The following is a 17245-nucleotide window of genomic DNA, read 5'->3' on the forward strand; positions in this document are numbered from 1 at the left end:
ATGAGTTCTGAGACAACAGGGCCGCAGACAGAGACTTCGTTTACTTTCATTTTAAACGAGCAGCATTTGGGCCACAGAATTCTGTGATTTGGGCTAAGGTTAATTGGAATTTTTGCGAAATATTAAGTCAACAGTATGAATATTGTTATAAAAGTAGTGTTATTTCTTGTACACACATCATTTATTTCTTTAGCAGGTTCTAGACAAAAACACAAAAGATGATACGTAAACAGTTGTTGCTGCGTTATGGCTTTTGGTGTATACTGTCATGGCGACTTCTAGAGGTAGCTCGATGTCTGTGCAAAGGAGGATACGGTGCTGACCGTCCGTCGTTTCATGCTGGCCTCCAGAGTTCATTATGCTTATCCATCATTATTCAGTGTACACATGAGTCTACCGGTCGAAGACGAAGACGTAAATATGCTGTCTTCCTCTCCTTACCCATCCACTGTTCATGAGTGGACAAAAGCAATTCGTCGCCCAACCTCTTATCGTGTGGGTAACGCACGGTTTCACCTAAAGCCCAAAGTTGTTTTATATGCAGTTTTGCTGTCAGTGTCTGTGTTAGTGCTCTTGTTTATGTTTATGCCAAAAACGACCCCTATTGTGAAGTGCGATGCGGAGCAACAATTATCAAATTATGATCCCACATATCCACTAACAAATCCACAAAGAATAGCAGGCAGTATCGTTTACACAATCGGTCTTATCACAGACCTTGACACCAACTCCAAAAGTAAAGAAAAGAAAAGTACATGGTTGAGTTATTATAGAAAAGGAAATTTGACACTGTCGGAGAGTCGCACATATGTAAATGTAAAGCTTGGTTCTCCGAAAGTTCTTTTCTCCAACATCGCATCGGGGGACCGAGGTATGGAGCTGTCAGAACTAGTGGTCTTCAATGGAAAACTCTACACTGTTGATGACCGCACTGGAATTGTTTATGAAGTTTCAGGCCAGCAAGTAATCCCATGGGTTATTTTGGCTGATGGAAATGGAAAGGCAAACAAAGGTATGTTGCTTTAAAGTTGAAAATCAGTGTAAATTATTTCGAAGTGGCTAGCCGTACTTAACCTTTTGCCACTCGGAGGCGCCGATGTGCGCCGTCATCGCTAACCCCCGTAGTCGCCGATGTGCGCCGACACGCCCACTCGATTCACCCGTTTGCACTACTTTCGTTTCTACGTTGTCTCGCTTCCTGCGAGGTCGCACGAGATTGCCGAGCTTTTATAGCGAGAATCTAGAGTGGTTGCCCTTTACTGTCGTGTTTATTTGGTGAAAATCGATCGAAGCACGCGAGAGCGGCGATTTTTTTAATTTCGTGCTTTTTAGAGACCTAAATCTAACTTTGTGTCGTGGATGAAATTTTGCGTCGCTACAGGCACTGTATACGATGGAGACACTTATAATTGGGATTTAAATGCCGATATCGTCGACCAAGGGGCTAGATCTAGTGCTTGTAGTACAAGTAGTCACTCGGACACTCAGTCGTGAAAGAGAGAGAGAGCGAGAACTATAGATATCTAATCTAGTAGGAGAGCGAACACGATGTCGCAGGTCTAGATCTAGGCTCTAGGGGGAGGGGAACAACTATGATAGTGATGTTGATGGCGAGATCGTTGCTGGAGGTGATGATTTAGAAGACTGATGAAGAAGATAGGCCTAGCACCCACAGCACTTTAGCTAAATCTAGATTCTAGATCTAGTACTACATACTTGCTGCACTACGACGTAAAAAAGGGAGGAGCAACACTGGGACTGTGGGCTCTGTCACAACAAATCCTTTAGAGCATGTTGTGATCAGGATACATGGTAAAAAGGGGTCGTGCCACTACTGTGTAAAGACCAGAAACTTTACAAAGCTAGGCAGAGGGAGTGAGACAGTGACAGGATGCAATTTGGGCCAGGTTAGACCTTGCAAAAGGCTGTTCTGGGTAAAACATCATGAACTTCTGCGGGCAAAAAAAGCGGGTTGTGTCTTTTGGGGGGTTTTTTTCACTTCAGAATTTTTTTTTACCTAATACACAATGATTTTTCGTACACAACCATACATTTTCTTGTAGTTTATTCATTTATCTGTGCTCTGACACCTAAACTGTAATTTTAGACTCATCCTCTGATTTTTAATGATTTTTAAAAATAATATAGTCATGCAGTCTAAGCCGAGTTAGGTCCCTTTTGCCAGAATTTCAGCCTTGTTGGGCAGGGATAGCTCTGAGGGTGAAAGGGTTAAGTACGGCTAGACTGCCAGTCTAGCCGTACTTAGATATCTAGGTTTGGCCCAATCGACTCAAGCCTGTTAAGTACACAGGTCTCATTAGATCTAGAGCCTATGTACGGCATACCGTCACCTTAGTGTTTTGTGATGACTATTTCCGGAAGTGAACTTTTGTATTACCATAACTTCGGCTCTTTCCAAAACATCGACCCAAAATTTTGTTTCGTTGAGAGGCCAGCCTTTCCTGTAGGTGTGGGGTGAAGTCTTTAGTCAGATAATGTATAAAAAGAAGACCCTTAACCTAGACTTGACGCATGCCATGACATGTACCCCATACCGTCACGTGTCGGGGTTTCTGTCATGGCATGTACCTCATACCGTCACCCACTACACCCCATACCAGCACCCCCAAATTGAAGCACAACTAGGCGTTTGAAAAGAGGAAAGAAGCAAAGACGAACTCCTTTTGTACAGTGGGCCTAAGACAGAACTAATGTTTATTGACATACTAAAAAGAACAACCACCAGAACATACTCACATACATCTTACTCACACATAGGTACATGAATGTTTCATTTTTCTCTTCCACACATATCACAAACTCATATATGAACATCTTCCTCACACACAGGTACATGAATGCTTCATTTTACTCTTCCTCACATATCAAAACAAACTCACTTGAACATCTTAATCTTTTACTCACACACAAGTACTTGAATGCTTCATTTTACTCTTCCTCACATATCACAAACTCATATGAACATCTTCCTCACACACAGGTACATGAATGCTTCATTTTACTCTTCCCCACATATATCACAACAAACTCACTTGAACCAGATTCGTTTAAAATCGCTCTTGTAAAACCTTTGCTAAAGAAGCAAAACTTAGATCAGAATGTTTTAAAGAACTATAGACCTGTTTCAAATCTACCTTTTTTGTCTAAAATCCTTGAAAAGGTTGTCCTCGAGCAGCTTCGTCATCACTTACAAAAAAACAATCTGTTAGAGCCATTCCAGTCTGCCTATCGAGCTAACCACAGCACAGAAACAGCACTTCTTGAAGTCATGAATGACATGCTTCCTGATTGTGATTCAGGAAAAGTTGTTTTGCTGAGTCTTTTAGATCTATCAGCAGCTTTTGATACAATTGACCATCACATTTTATGAAGCGATTGGAAGTGTCTTTTGGATTATCCGGGACTGCCCTTAGCTGGTTTTCTTCTTACCTGTCAAATCGTTACCAATCTGTTTTTATTAAAGGGCTTAAAAGTCATCAGATCATGCTCTTAAGTATGGGGTCCCCCAGGGCTCAGTCCTCGGTCCAGTTTTGTTCACCATTTATACTCAACCACTTGTCAAGGAAATAATTAAATATGACTTAAAATACCATTTCTATGCTGATGATACCCAAAGTTATGGTTCAACATTGTTTACCAACTTAGATGAACTTGTCCATCGTGCTGAAAATTGTATTGCCTTTGTGAATAACTGGATGAACAAAAATAAATAGATGTTAAATGATAATAAAACAGAAGTCATTCTGGCAGGCAATTCAATGTCTGTTAAAGAGGTTGACCATGATCACTTTAAAATTGGTAATGCAAAAATTTTATTTTCAAGAAAAGTTAAGAATCTTGGCATCTATTTTGATTCTAGTTTGTCAATGTCGGCTGAGGTAAATCATCTGATCAGCTGCATGTATTTAGAAATAAGAAAAATTAGTAAAATGCGTCATCTGATCAATACCAAGTATACTGCTTTACTAGTAACTAGCTTAATTTTATCTAAACTCGGTTATTGTAACTCCTTGTTATCAGGAATATCACTGGAGAAAGTTAAAAGACTTCAAACTGTCCAAAACAATGCAGCACGTTGCATTGGCTTCCTGTTGAGAAAAGGATTGTGTACAAGTTGGCCACCATATGTCACAAATGTTTGAATGATAATGCACCATCATATTTATCAAATCTTATAAGACTGTACATTCCAACTCGCAGTTTAAGGTCATCAGCTGACAAAAAGAAATTTATTTTACCATCTATGAAACTTAAAACAATGGGTGAAAGGGCATTTGAATACCAAGGCCCTAAGATCTGGAATGCTTTACCAAGTACGTTGAGAGAAATCAAATCTTTTGATTCATTCAAATGTCAGCTGAAGTCGTTTCTGTTTTTAAATTAATAAGATGAATATTTGGAATAATTTTCTTTAGTCAGAACACAATGTTTCATGTTACTGTTGTATGTTGTACTGTATTGTAAAGCGCTCAGAGCCTGTGTACTTTATTAGGGGTTGAGCGCTATATAAATGTCATTTATTATTATTATTATTATTAACATCTTTTACTCACACACAAGTACTTGAATGCTTCATTTTACTCTTCCGCATGTATCACAACAAACTCACATGAACATCTTACTCGCATACATAGGCCTACATGAATTTCCCTGTTGTTTCTTCTTCTGCTTCCCTGCTCTCTGCTTCTCCAACTTCGTTAACTTTTCTCCTCTTTTCTCTTCTTCCTTCTCCACCCTTTTCTCTCCCTTTCTCTCTTCCTCTTTTCCACTTCTTCCTTTTTCTTTTCTTCTTCCAATTTCTTCGCCTCCTCCCATGCTTTGTACTTTGCCCGTAAGACATGTATGTAGGGGCCTTAGCCCGCTTCTCTGTGTTGAAACCTTAGATAGTTCCAGCTTGCTGGTATGGGCAGGTTGACGAACGAGGGGGCAGGAATGAGTTGATTTTACAAACAAAGTATTTTCTGTATGCCCCCTCGTTCTCCTTAGGTTCGATTTTGTGCCAGTGGCAACGGCGGACCCAATGCATGTCTGATGCCATCCATCCAGTGGCAATGGCATGATCAATTAGACTGTCACGGACAAAGCTAAAGTGTTGTCCTGAAGCAGTTTTTGGGGGGCTTGGAGTGTCACCAGAGTTTCATCTTCCAATGGTCTCAATGCCTGCTCAGGTAGACAATAGACATAGTCCTGGTTATCCACAGGATCCCGAGCTGGGGTCGAAACCAAAGGTAGCTGAAACTCTGCTGCAGGATCCAGGAAGTCCTCAGAGGTACATTCGATCCCCGAGAATTCCAGACCTGTGGTCGAAAAGTCTAGGGCATCAACTGACCACTCACAACTAGAGACAAGGGCAGTTGGGGGAGGGCCAGCAAGTTTTTCTTCTGAATCAGAAGCAGTAGGAGCAGGAACAATATCACAACATGTGGAAACAGTGGCTGGAAGAACATCATCACAACATGTGTATACATTGGACAGAGGAACATCATCATCATCATTACATACAACGGGATAGAGTTTCCTTCATACAAATTTGTTTCAAACATTAAAAAAGAAAAATCTAAACTCGCTCATTTTCTAATGAATCCGTGTCTAAATAGATCTATCTAGATCTATATCAAATCGTAGAAACTAAAAAATCTAGAGTACTAAGATGCCATCCATAGTCCGTCAAGAAATAGGGTGACCTTATTTAGGCCTAAATAAACTAAACCCCCCTCCCTTACCTTATTTAGGCCACCTGTGGCCTAAATAAGCTAAACCCCCCTCCCTTACCTTATTTAGGCCATATGTGGCCTAAATAAGCACTCCCCAAGAAATAACTATTTTTCAAGTCACGCACAACAATGTAAAAATACGGTGACGGTATGGGGTATATCCATAAAAAAATTGTACCCCATATCGTCACCCCCCCTACGGGCCCCAATTGTTACAACAAAGAGCAGCGAATGGGTTTGTGGCGGTAACTAGACCCTTATAAACTGAATAACAATGCGAAACGAATCCTGCGGGTACTATTATAGAACCAATAGCTTATTTCCCAAGATGTATTGCGCATCTGCAAGCCGTAATGGCTGAACGTGGTTCTTACCTTTGGAGATGAAATGGATTATTTCTGCTCACACGTGTCTGATTCTGCTCAAAATTGTTGAACTTGAAAACAAAACAATGTTGAACGGAATTGTTTAGCAGACGGCATTCCAGATTATCGTATAATTGTCTGGTTGTCCAATTTTAGGCCAAATGCTTGCCAAGTGACGGTATGACGTACGTGACGGTATGCCGTACATAGGCTATAGATCTAGTAATTATTCAGGTTCAAATACATGCAAGTCAGTAAGGCACCTTTTGGTTTTGTCTGAAATACAAATACTTTATGCATTGCAAACTAAAAATTTCATTTACAATTCAGCCATCAATATTAAGTACGGCTAGCCTGACAGTCTAGCCGTCCTTAAGTACGGCTAGCCTGGCTGTCTACCCATACTTAAATACGGCTAGACTGCCAGTCTAGCCGTACTTATCTTAGGCCCTATTAACATTAGAAAACAGGAGGTTTAAAATACATGCACTGTCATTAAGGCACCTGGTTTCGTCTCAAATACAAATACGTTAGGTACTGCACACTAAAAATGTATATTATTTACAATTCAGTAGGCCTATTTTTTGTAAATGGTCAGTCTAGCCATCATATTAAGAATAAGTACGGCTAGACTGCGAGTCTAGCCGTACTTAAGTACGGCTAGCCTCTTCCAAATTATTTTGGTGATTTTGTAGTTTTGTTCATTAAAGTCCAAAGCTGAATGCCAGAGGCCCTGAATTGCCAGGTAATCATTGAGGAGTGAACTAAGTGTGAGACTAGAAGGAAACAATAAAGCCAGAAAATCAAAATCCTAGCAAAGAATGGCCCTTTTTCGGCAGTTAATAAAAATATGGAGGTGGACGTTGGCCTGAAATTTACCATAATTTGATATTTTGCAGCTGCTCTTTGTGTTGCCCATTTGGTCATCAAGACTTCCAGATTTCTTCTCAGGATGTAAACAAATGGATCGTGTACTTTAACAAACGGAACTACAAAAATAACAATGCGTAAAAATCATCTCCCAATATTTCAAAAAGAAAAAACAGTAGAAATCCAGCTTGGACACATGTGTTGTACGTACGTTCAAATTTTTATTTCAAGTTTTACAATTGTGTGCTTAAAGTTAATTAATGTGGGTGGTGGGCACATCTCACTCCACTATGTTGATTGTAGCTGTTATTTGATCTTTTACGTCATTGATATTTGCTTGAACTGAGTAAGATGATGGAGACATATTTGTGTGTTTACAAAAAAACAACTTACGGCTACCACATAACATTGTTATAACAACTCATTTCGTTTTGTTGGAGTCCGAATCTGTTGTGGTCTTCAAAGTCCATGCATACATAGATTTTAGAACTTTCTTCACATCAAATACAGTATAACATGGATAGATCTAACACAGAATACTCAAAATCACGCATCCGTCAACCTGTGCCTGCGGTCCCATTTTTTTTTTTCTTCTTTCTTTCTTTATCTTTGTAAGAAGACAAATATCGAACTAAAATATCGAGCTATCCGTGTAATAAATACTGTGTTTGTATGTAAAAAAAAGAATCTCTGATTTAGTCAACCAGGGTTCCGGGAGAACGAAAGATACATTTGTGTTATCGACATTTTAAACAAATTATACAACGGCAAACCAAAATAGGCCTATATGTAATTTCCTAGAGTCTAGTAAGTGTAACCAAAAATTCTCTACTACAGTAGTCTCCGCCTAAGATCCCAGTGCTCGGGAGCAAGGGAAATACGGGATCTTAGCCGACGAAATCAAGGAAGAATCTACAGTGACCCATGAACTGACGTGACCCCTGGGTAGGTTTATGACATGTCACATATGGCGAGTAAAGAGTGGTCAACCTTGATGACCAATCATAGTAGCATGGTGGCATGAGGCATGCCATAATATTATTATACCGTACACTCATAGGCATATCGTCTCGAGATCTTTAAATCTACGTTTATCCAGTTGCCCCCCCCCCCCCCCCCCCCTTTACCTGTCCAAAAATTGTAGCCTTCCATCTCTGATTGAGTCCTCCCTTCCTTTGTCGTTACATACCATTACGCTGTGACCACACCAATTAAAATTCAGGCTGTCTCGCAAAATTCGGGAATAGAGAAAAACTGCCTTCAACTTCAATGGTCAGGGAAGAGTTCACAGTTCGATGTGATCCTGCCTGGAGCAAACTTGTAGGCCCTACCCACCTAGCGAGTGAAGTAAGTTCAGGTGGCGAGCTCAGATGCGAGTGCGATGTTTGGGGAAAAGAAACGCCCATCGGTCAGGTCACACCTCGGTGTGATCCCGTCTGGTGGGGATCATTGTACCGTTTCATGGAGTTTTACAACGCTTGTGATCACATTCATGAGAGTGGCCGATCTTTGACTCGACGGGCAGTTCTTAAATCTCAACTTTTAACTCTTGGTTGATCAGCTCTGCCCGCTCGCGTGTTTGTTCCGTAAATTATGATCAGAAATGCCGGCACTTATTCTTTCATTAAGCTTCAAAAGTACTCAAAATGTACTTTTTTTTTTTAAGTACTTTTATAAAAAGTATCGGAGTGCAGTAAAAGTACTGATTCTCAAAATGTACCAGAGTACAGTAAAAGTACCGAAAATTGTAACGTAACGGTACTTGTACTCCGTTACAACCAGCTCTGGTCGCACGCGCCCGCCCTCAGGCTTAGCGCGCTGGGGCGGCGATAGCAGACTAAATTTGCTTCTCATCAGTTATTATGCGGTTACCTCCACTCTCACCGGGGACTCACAAGGTCACTTTTTATGCTTAGGGTAGCACAGACTACCTCCTCTACTCTAGATGATGTTTACGTTTTACAAGAGCACATGTTTGTCTGCAAGACTAGTCCTGTGTTTGATGGCTTGCAAGCGTCAGCTATTGCTAGAAGATTTTGTACTGATGAATTCACATTTTTTATTCCCAAACACAAATCCAGGCTGTGCTTGTGGCTAAATCACCTTACAAAAGAATAAGAGCCAGATGATTTGCAGGACGTATATATATTAGTTGGGCCCCTTTTTGGAGAAAGGAATGATCGGTGCATTAACATCAACTTAAAGTCATTGGCCTACTATATTTACACTGCACAGGAATGGAGCAATAAATCTTGAGAGATGCAAAAAATTCCAAGGTCTGGACCTATAATCTAAAAACAAAATGCGCCTCGCGAAATATCACTTCCAGCACTTCCGCTGTGAAGGGCAGGTTTCGTTTCTCAGTGGAATAATCACAAAGGCCAAAGAAGGACAGGAACTTTTAGTCAAATATATTTTTCTAAATTTAGCAAATGAATAAATAAAAAATCGGGCACCGTCAGGGGGAACTACCTATCTTTTTGCAGGTATTTGCCAACTTTCAACTCTGTAACTGTTGTAGTTTTTATGGGAAAAGTGACACATGTGTTTCCAAGTTGCCAAATATATTATATCTCTCTCTCTTGCCCTTTTTAACTCCCAGTGGAGCACAGGCCATCAACATCATTACTCCAGTGAAGCCTGTCCTGAGCATCCTTTTCTATCTGTTTCCATGATGTCCCCGCTCTTTCAATTTCCGCTTGTACCGATCGCCTCCATGTCATCTTTGGTCTTCCCTTCGTACGTTTTCCTTGTGGGTTCCCCGTTAAAATATATATGTATATGTGTGTGTGTGTATCAGTAAATTTTGACTACTTTTGTGAGGTCCACAGTACAGCATAAAGGCATTTTTCTTGATGTACCAGGAGCATCAAAAGGCAAGGAAGGGGTTAAAAGTTTGCCTTGTGAATCGATGTTGAAACATCCTATGATCTTTTTCTAATTATTCTTATCATGTTCTTTTTTTTATCTATCTTGTCCCTTTTGGTCTTTCTGTAGGATTCAAATGTGAATGGGCTACTGTGAAGGACCACCGCTTGTATGTTGGTGGCTTGGGAAAGGAGTGGACAACTGGAACTGGAGAGGTGGTCAACCTGAACCCTCAGTGGGTCAAGTCGATTGGACGTGATGGTGATGTGAAGCACCTGGATTGGCATGAAAGATATAATGCCCTGAGGGAAAAAACTGGAATGCTCTTACCTGGTGGGCATTTTTGTTCCTGTTTGTTTTTTAATGGATTCTTTTAAAAACAATGTTTTAAAAAGGGGAGAGCGGAGTGGTTTACACCTTGTGATGCACAGAAAAAGTCAATGTTTGCAAGCTATCTCTTTGTAACCCTACATGCTTCCAAACTGGAAAAAGAAAGAAAGCAAGCGGTGTCTGTTTTTTCTATAGTTAATTTTAATTGACAGTGTCAAACGAGGCGTATAGTATCAAGCTGATAATAGCACTGACTGGCATTTACAGTGCCTATACTATAGCTAGACACATAGTAAGGGTCGCATTCACAGTGCCTATACTATAGCTAGACACATAGTAAGGGTCGCATTCACAATGCCTATACTATAGCTAGACACATAGTAAGGGTCGCATTCACAGTGCCTATACTATAGCTAGACACATAGTAAGGGTCGCATTCACAGTGCCTATACTATAGCTAGACACATAGTAAGGGTCGCATTCACAATGCCTATACTATAGCTAGACACATAGTAAGGGTCGCCCCTGCAGGTGGGGAGCCCCATAGTTTTACTATGGGGGAGCAATGAATACACCTGCCGTGATGCTGCATGTTGTAAGAGGCGACTAAAGGTGCATAGGTCTGGCTTCCCGAAAAGTGACACTTTGCGGAGGGCCAACTACCCGACCCATTAAAAAATTAAAGTTATAGAAACACAAACAAACATGCCTTATAATTTTTCCATCTTGGGAGACGGAGGAGCTTCTGCAGCAGCAGGAGCAATGAAGGACAGCGGACAAAGCCGAAAGGACTTTTCTGACCCGAAACCTTCTGTGTCGAACAAGTCTCTCTGGATTGCTTCGTGGAATATTCGCACCATGTATGAAGCAGGAAAGAGTTCTCAAGTGACACAAGAGATGAAAAGATACAGGCTGCACATACTAGGAGTCAACGAAACCCACTGGATACAGTCTGAACAGAAACAGCTCAGCTCGGGAGAACAAATATTATATTCTGGGAGGGAAGACAAGCACTATGCGGAGGGAGTTGGAATCATTTTGAGTAAGTGGTTAGGCTCTCGGACTCGCAACCGTAAGGTCGTGGGTTCGAATCCCATCAGGGACCCGACACTGTGTCCTTGGGAAAGGCACTTTACCCGAATTTTCCTCGATTCACCCTGGTGGGAATGGGTACCCGGCTATAGATAGCGAAAGATCTTGTCAGACCTCCTTCTCCCATTGTTCACCAGGATCTGGAATGAGAGCAAGTTCCCAAAGGATTGGAAAGAAGAACACCTTGTGAAACTACCTAAAAAGGGGGATCTCAGCAACTGCAGCAACTACCGAGGAATCACTATTTTCTCTATATCAGGTAAGGTCTTCAACAGAATAATTCTGGAGAGAATCAAGTCTGCAACGGATCCAAGACTTCGGGATGAACAGGCTGGTTTTCGGAAAAATCGGTCAACCACAGACCAGATTGCTACACTGAGGATCATAGTGGAACAGTCCCTGGAGTGGAACTCCCAGTTGATCGTCAACTTTCTTGACTATGAGAAAGCCTTTTACAGCATAGACCTAGCAACACTGTGGAAGATACTGAGACATCATGGAATCCCACAGAAGTTGGTTAACCTCATCGGGGGCATGTACGAAGGGACAAGTTGCTGTACATGATGGCCAGCTCACTGACAGCTTTGACATCAAGACCGGTGTGAGACAGGGATGTTTACTATCACCTTTCCTCTTTATCTTGGCAATTGACTGGCTGATGAAGGAAACCACCAGAGGACACAGAAACGGTATACAGTGGACCCCATGGACACAGTTGGACGATCTGGACTTTGTAGATGACTTGGCGCTTCTGTCACACACTCAGGAACAGTTGCAAGTGAAGACATCAATTTTAAACAGCCTATCAGAGTCTGTTGGATTGAGGATCCACCCCGGAAAGTCGAAAGTCCTAAGGATAGATGCACTATGAAAAGAGCAGGTCACAGTACAAGGAAATGCATTAGAAGACGTCAAATCCTTCTGTTATCTTGGGAGTATAATTGATAGAGAGGGAGGAACAGGCACTGAAATAAAGTTCCGCATTGGAAAGGCACAGACTGCATTTATTTCTTTGAACAGGATTTGGAACAAAGCTTAGAATTTTAATCTCAAATGTGAAGTCAGTCTTGTTGTATGGATGTGAGACGTGGAACGCATCCCAGACGTGCATAAAGAGGATCCAGGTTTTCTTAAACAAGTGTCTGAGGAAGCTACTGAGGATCAAATGGACAGCCAGGATCACCAACAAGGAAGGATTAAGAAGAACGAGACAGCCCAGTCAGAGATGAGGTGGGAAGAAGACGTTTATTCGATGGATTGGACTCACTTTCAGGAAGTCAAGCAGCTGCATAACAAGAAAAGTGTTAGATTGGATCCCGCAGGGTAAAAGATCAAGGGGAAGACCACGTGGAACCTGGAGAAGAGTCACGGAAATGAATGTACAGAAAAGTGGGAAGACGTGGAGTGACATCAAGCAACTATCCCAGGATAGGGAAAGGTGGAGAGTGTTTGTTCATATTCATGACCTCTATATCCTGATCCAGGGTGAGAAAGGCTATGATGATGATAATAAGGGTGCACATAGGGTAAGGAGAAGGGAAGAGTGATAATGGAAGAATAAGAGAATATATCAGAAGAGCAGGCAGCGGAATGGCAATATATAGAAGATGGGGCTAGAGTGCACCAATCATATACAGTGGCACGTGAATAATGACTTGTACTCAAAGTGCATCAGTTACCGACCATACTAAAAACTTGGCACAGATGAGCATTATGTATGTTTGCTTTGAAATGTCAATAAAAACTAACTTTAATGTGGTTAAAACTATCTTTTACTCAAAGAACAAAGTAAAAATGTGTATTAAAGAGAGAAGTCTTCAGCAAAAGTGACTGATTACTGTGGAATAGCAAGCTTATGGGGAGGGGGTGTTTGGTTGTTTTACAGGGGGGGGGGGGGGGTTTGTATCTACAGTCGAACCTGTGTAAGACGGCCACCCATTGACAAGGAGAAAAGTGGCCGTATAAGACTGGTGGTCGTCTTAGGCAGGACTGATCAAGAAGAAGAAAACAAACCCTTCCTTTCTGAGGTCCCAACCGAAGATAGCCGCATTGTTGTTGTTGTTATTGTTGTTGTTTTCACTGGGGGGTTTTTTCGTGTTTTTTTTCTTTTGTTGCTGTTTTTGTGCAAGGGTGACAATACAACGAAATGTGTCAGACAAGGAGGACCGAGTGCTATGGTAAAACAAACACATGGGTCTCTACCACTCGGGGAACGAGCGACGTTTCTGTCTCAAGTTCATGTTGACGTCCATTGTTACTTTGTTACAGACTGGGTAAACAGTGACCACCCATCTCACTTCTGATTTGTGTATGAGTTCTGGGCGGGGCTTATAGGTTATGAGGGATCACTCGCTTACCTTTATGGCAGCTGAAAATTTGTTACCTATTGGTCAACAGTGGGAGGGGCCTACGCAACATGATCGGTTGGAGGGACTACCTAACAACAACGACAGGTGATTGAATTATGACGGCTCGCCCACAACGCCAGGGGCCAATGCACAGTTTATGACAAAACGTAATGGAGTCACTAAGGTGGCCGTCTAAGATAGGTGTTATTGCTTTGTGTGATAGGGGTTGTGTATTAAAATAAGGTGGCCGCGGCTGTGTTGGACAGGTGCCCGTTTTACACTGTTAAATTATATAGAAAAAACGCAAGGGGGGAAATGGAAAGTGGCCGTTTGTACAGGTGGTCGTCTTATAGAGGTGGCCGTCAGGGCAGGTTCGACTGTATATGTAGGTTTATTTGTAAGCATCTCTGCAGGACACTACCATCCCATTTTCCTTTTACATAGAATCTGTTGCCACAGTTTCTATCTCTTTGCTGATTTTATGTGCAGGGTGTATAATATTCAAAAACTACTCAGCGTACATACAGCATTAAGTTTTTTAAGATTCGAGGCTTCTTTAAATGTGACAAGAGAAAAGATGATTTGCATACCAATGTGGTGATCAATATGACATATTTAGTCTTAAAAACATCATCACTGAGTACAGATTATTGTTCCATATTTTTTGCTATTTTTTTTTAGCATTTTCTGTTACTTCATTGGAAATTATTTGTAACATGATGACATGGGGAGATTTGTGTTTTTTATTGTTTCATTTAATTTAAAAAGTGAACACTCTCTTTTGTGATTTATTCCACAGGGTATATCATACATGAATCAGGTGTATGGAGTGATGTTCACAAGAAATGGTTTTTCCTTCCCCGTCGAGCAAGTACAGAGACATACGATGAAGTAAAAGATGAAAAAAGAGCTACAAATTTAATGTTCATCGCCGATGAAGATTTTACAAGTGTTGAGATTAAGAAGATTGGGTCACTGAACCCTACTCATGGGTTTTCATCCTTCAAATTCATTCCTGGTACTGAGGACAGTATTATTGTTGCCCTTAAGAGTGAGGAGGATAATGGAAAAATTGCCTCTTACATTCTTGCTTTTGATATAAATGGGAACACTCTGATGCCCGAAAAGAAAATTGGTGATGTTAAATATGAAGGTATAGAATTTGTATGATATGAAAGGTTTTTTAAATTGTGTACTGTGTGTGAAATGTTTTTGTTATTTTTTATGTAGTTTTTTTTTTACTAGGACGAGTGCTGACTTGATGCTAAATGAGTTGGGAGTCTTTTATTCCTTGTTGTAACTGTCATGAAGGAAAAACTATTTCTCATATTTTCATCACAGACTTGTTTTTAAGCATAGTATTCACCAGTGGCTTGTTACAAAAATGCATGCTGATGTGTATTAAGATTAAGTGTCAGAACACCTTGCAAATAGTATGATGTTCTCAAAGATGAATTATCTATTTTGTCATTTTATGTGATGCTCGAATAAGTGCTGTACTTCATATCATTATTGCTTGCAAAATGTTATGTACGAATACAATGTGTTCATTCGCCATGTTCTTGACCATGACATAATTGTTTTAGCAACTAGTTTGCATAAGTTCATCCCTTTTTTTAAGGAGGGAAATTGTGGGAGTCTTTTTGAGAGAGACTGAAAATAGTTAATCATTCATTTTATCCATCTTGTGTTACATATGAATACTATAATGTGTTCTTAATTTTCTTTTTAATGGGTGAGGAGAGTATTATCATTGGATCCTGCTCTTTTTCTTTATTTGTTGTTTGTCTTTTCTCTTTCCTGCCACCTAAAATGGTGATTCCTGTGACCACATGCTTCTCTTGACGCAAACCCCACTTAACTGGATGAGGTAGAGAGCAACATCCCTTCTCAGCCCTTTGAAGTGTTGGAAATGCTATGTGAAGTACCTATAGCATGAGGGCTGTTTTAGAAATTTATGCACCATTCTCACCCTTCTACCATTTTATCTAAGGATAACATACACACACACCCGCACACACACAAGATTTTAAAAAGAAAGAAAAAATACTAATACGGTGATAGATTTTAAAATAAAGACAATGCAAGGAAAATCTCTAAATGAAAACCTGTTTCAGACAACAGTACCTGCTCCAGAATCAAGTGAGTGAACCAGCCTCGGTTGTCCTGTCACAGCGAACCATAAGTCCTGCAAAGTATGTGATATTTTATCATATTTTCTCTGTCAGGAGTAGAAGTTCTCTTCCACATGTGATTAGTTGGTGCTGTGGAGCTTTCTGTTCCTGACAAATGTGGTCACAGTGCAGAGGAAATCACACCTTCATAATCCATATTCTTATTTAACTTTATGATTTAGAATAGAAAATAAAATTAATTAACTTATCTTAGAAATACTATGTATTGTTTAGATTTAGTTTTTTTGGTTTTTTAAACATGTTATACATACTACGTTTTGCTTTTATAGCTATTCTACCATTTTTTTGCTTATTTTTATTTTGTTCAGATGTCACCATTTCACACGATGGCTGTGATCTTGAAAATTGTCTCTTTTGTGTAGTTAATATACTTTTGGTCGAATCCTGGGATGTTGATTTAGACAAAACTCTCTCTTTTAGCATCAGGGCTTTTTTAAGACTCAGATGTGGAGACTTTTTTAATGTACAGATTCGTAAAACTTTGTGTCAGTGATGGCACAAAGTGAGTGTGACTTACTGTTCCAAAGATCACTTGACTGTGAAACAAAATGGGAAGGAGACTCCTTCTTGCTCATGTTATCTTACTTAGTTTATCTAGAAATCACATTTATGTGTTTATCAAAACTTGTAGTGGATGTCCATGTGGCCTTACCGTGCTCTTTGTCTTGTGAATATTGACAGCTGATATAAAAATAAACGCTTGTAGCAAATCTTCATTCCCTTCCTAAACTGGGTTTTGGGTGAGCAAAATACTCTCAAAGTTGCGTACTTTATTCTTTTCATCATGTTTAGGACAGAATGAAGAGGGGTAACTTTCAAAATTTGTTCTATAGGAATGCATTTTGAAAGTCTTACAGCCTTTTTTTTATCTGACACATTCCTCTTGATTTCTTATGACTCGAAATTTACCTTTCTTTTTCTTCAGATCTGTATCTGATCGTAAAAGGAATTTTTTTGTCAGAGGGCCTCTTTTGTTGTATTTGCTAGGAAATCTGACTTTCACACAGTATAACATCTCTTGTGGCATTGTGTTGTTTAGTGTCTCACCCATGTGCATTGAAATTGCTTTTAATGTGACTGTCAGAATCTAAAGATTGGAATTGTGGGTTCTAATATCATGTAGCATGGAAACCTATTTATTTTAAGGTTGGGGTTGGCACTTCTCAGTATATGTTTAAAGTTTCATTGCGTCTGGACTTGACTTACTGCACTTTTTATCAGTTTAGTTTTCTGCTGTTCTGAAGCCTCAACTAGACTTTTCCCCCTCCCCCCCCCCCTACAAAGGTGCTCAGTGCATGTATGCTTGAGAGATGAGCTTCATGATATTACAACTTGATATTGTTGCATATGTGTCCATTTACAATAATTTACATGGTCATCTGTGTAGTTCGGAGCAGTGAGTGGCACAGAAGAAACAATATTTCACTGTAAGCGTGAGTCCG

At 40.3% G+C, this 17245-nt stretch overlaps 1 protein-coding gene across 1 annotated transcript; it reads left to right on the top strand.

Moving 5' to 3' along the window:
• The first annotated feature begins 61 nt into the window (after positions 1 to 61).
• Positions 62 to 15655, top strand: LOC101857251 (soluble calcium-activated nucleotidase 1). The gene is made up of 3 exons (XM_005098089.3): positions 62 to 1012; positions 9968 to 10171; positions 14408 to 15655. The coding sequence occupies exons 1-3, from the start codon at positions 337 to 339 to the stop codon at positions 14776 to 14778; spliced, it is 1251 nt and encodes a 416-aa protein (XP_005098146.1). The 5' UTR covers positions 62 to 336; the 3' UTR covers positions 14779 to 15655.
• Positions 15656 to 17245: the final 1590 nt, after the last annotated feature.

The sequence above is a fragment of the Aplysia californica genome, unplaced genomic scaffold (assembly GCF_000002075.1).
Source record: "Aplysia californica isolate F4 #8 unplaced genomic scaffold, AplCal3.0 scaffold00172, whole genome shotgun sequence".
NCBI lineage: Eukaryota > Metazoa > Mollusca > Gastropoda > Aplysiida > Aplysiidae > Aplysia > Aplysia californica.

Excerpts from the sequence above, each read along its gene's own strand:
- LOC101857251 (XM_005098089.3), top strand. The coding sequence starts at position 337 with ATGCTGGCCTCCAGAGTTCATTATGCTTATCCATCATTATTCAGTGTA. Across the intron at positions 1,013-9,967 it reads AAATGGAAAGGCAAACAAAG|GATTCAAATGTGAATGGGCT; the intron begins GTATGTTGCTTT and ends GTCTTTCTGTAG. Across the intron at positions 10,172-14,407 it reads AACTGGAATGCTCTTACCTG|GGTATATCATACATGAATCA; the intron begins GTGGGCATTTTT and ends TTTATTCCACAG.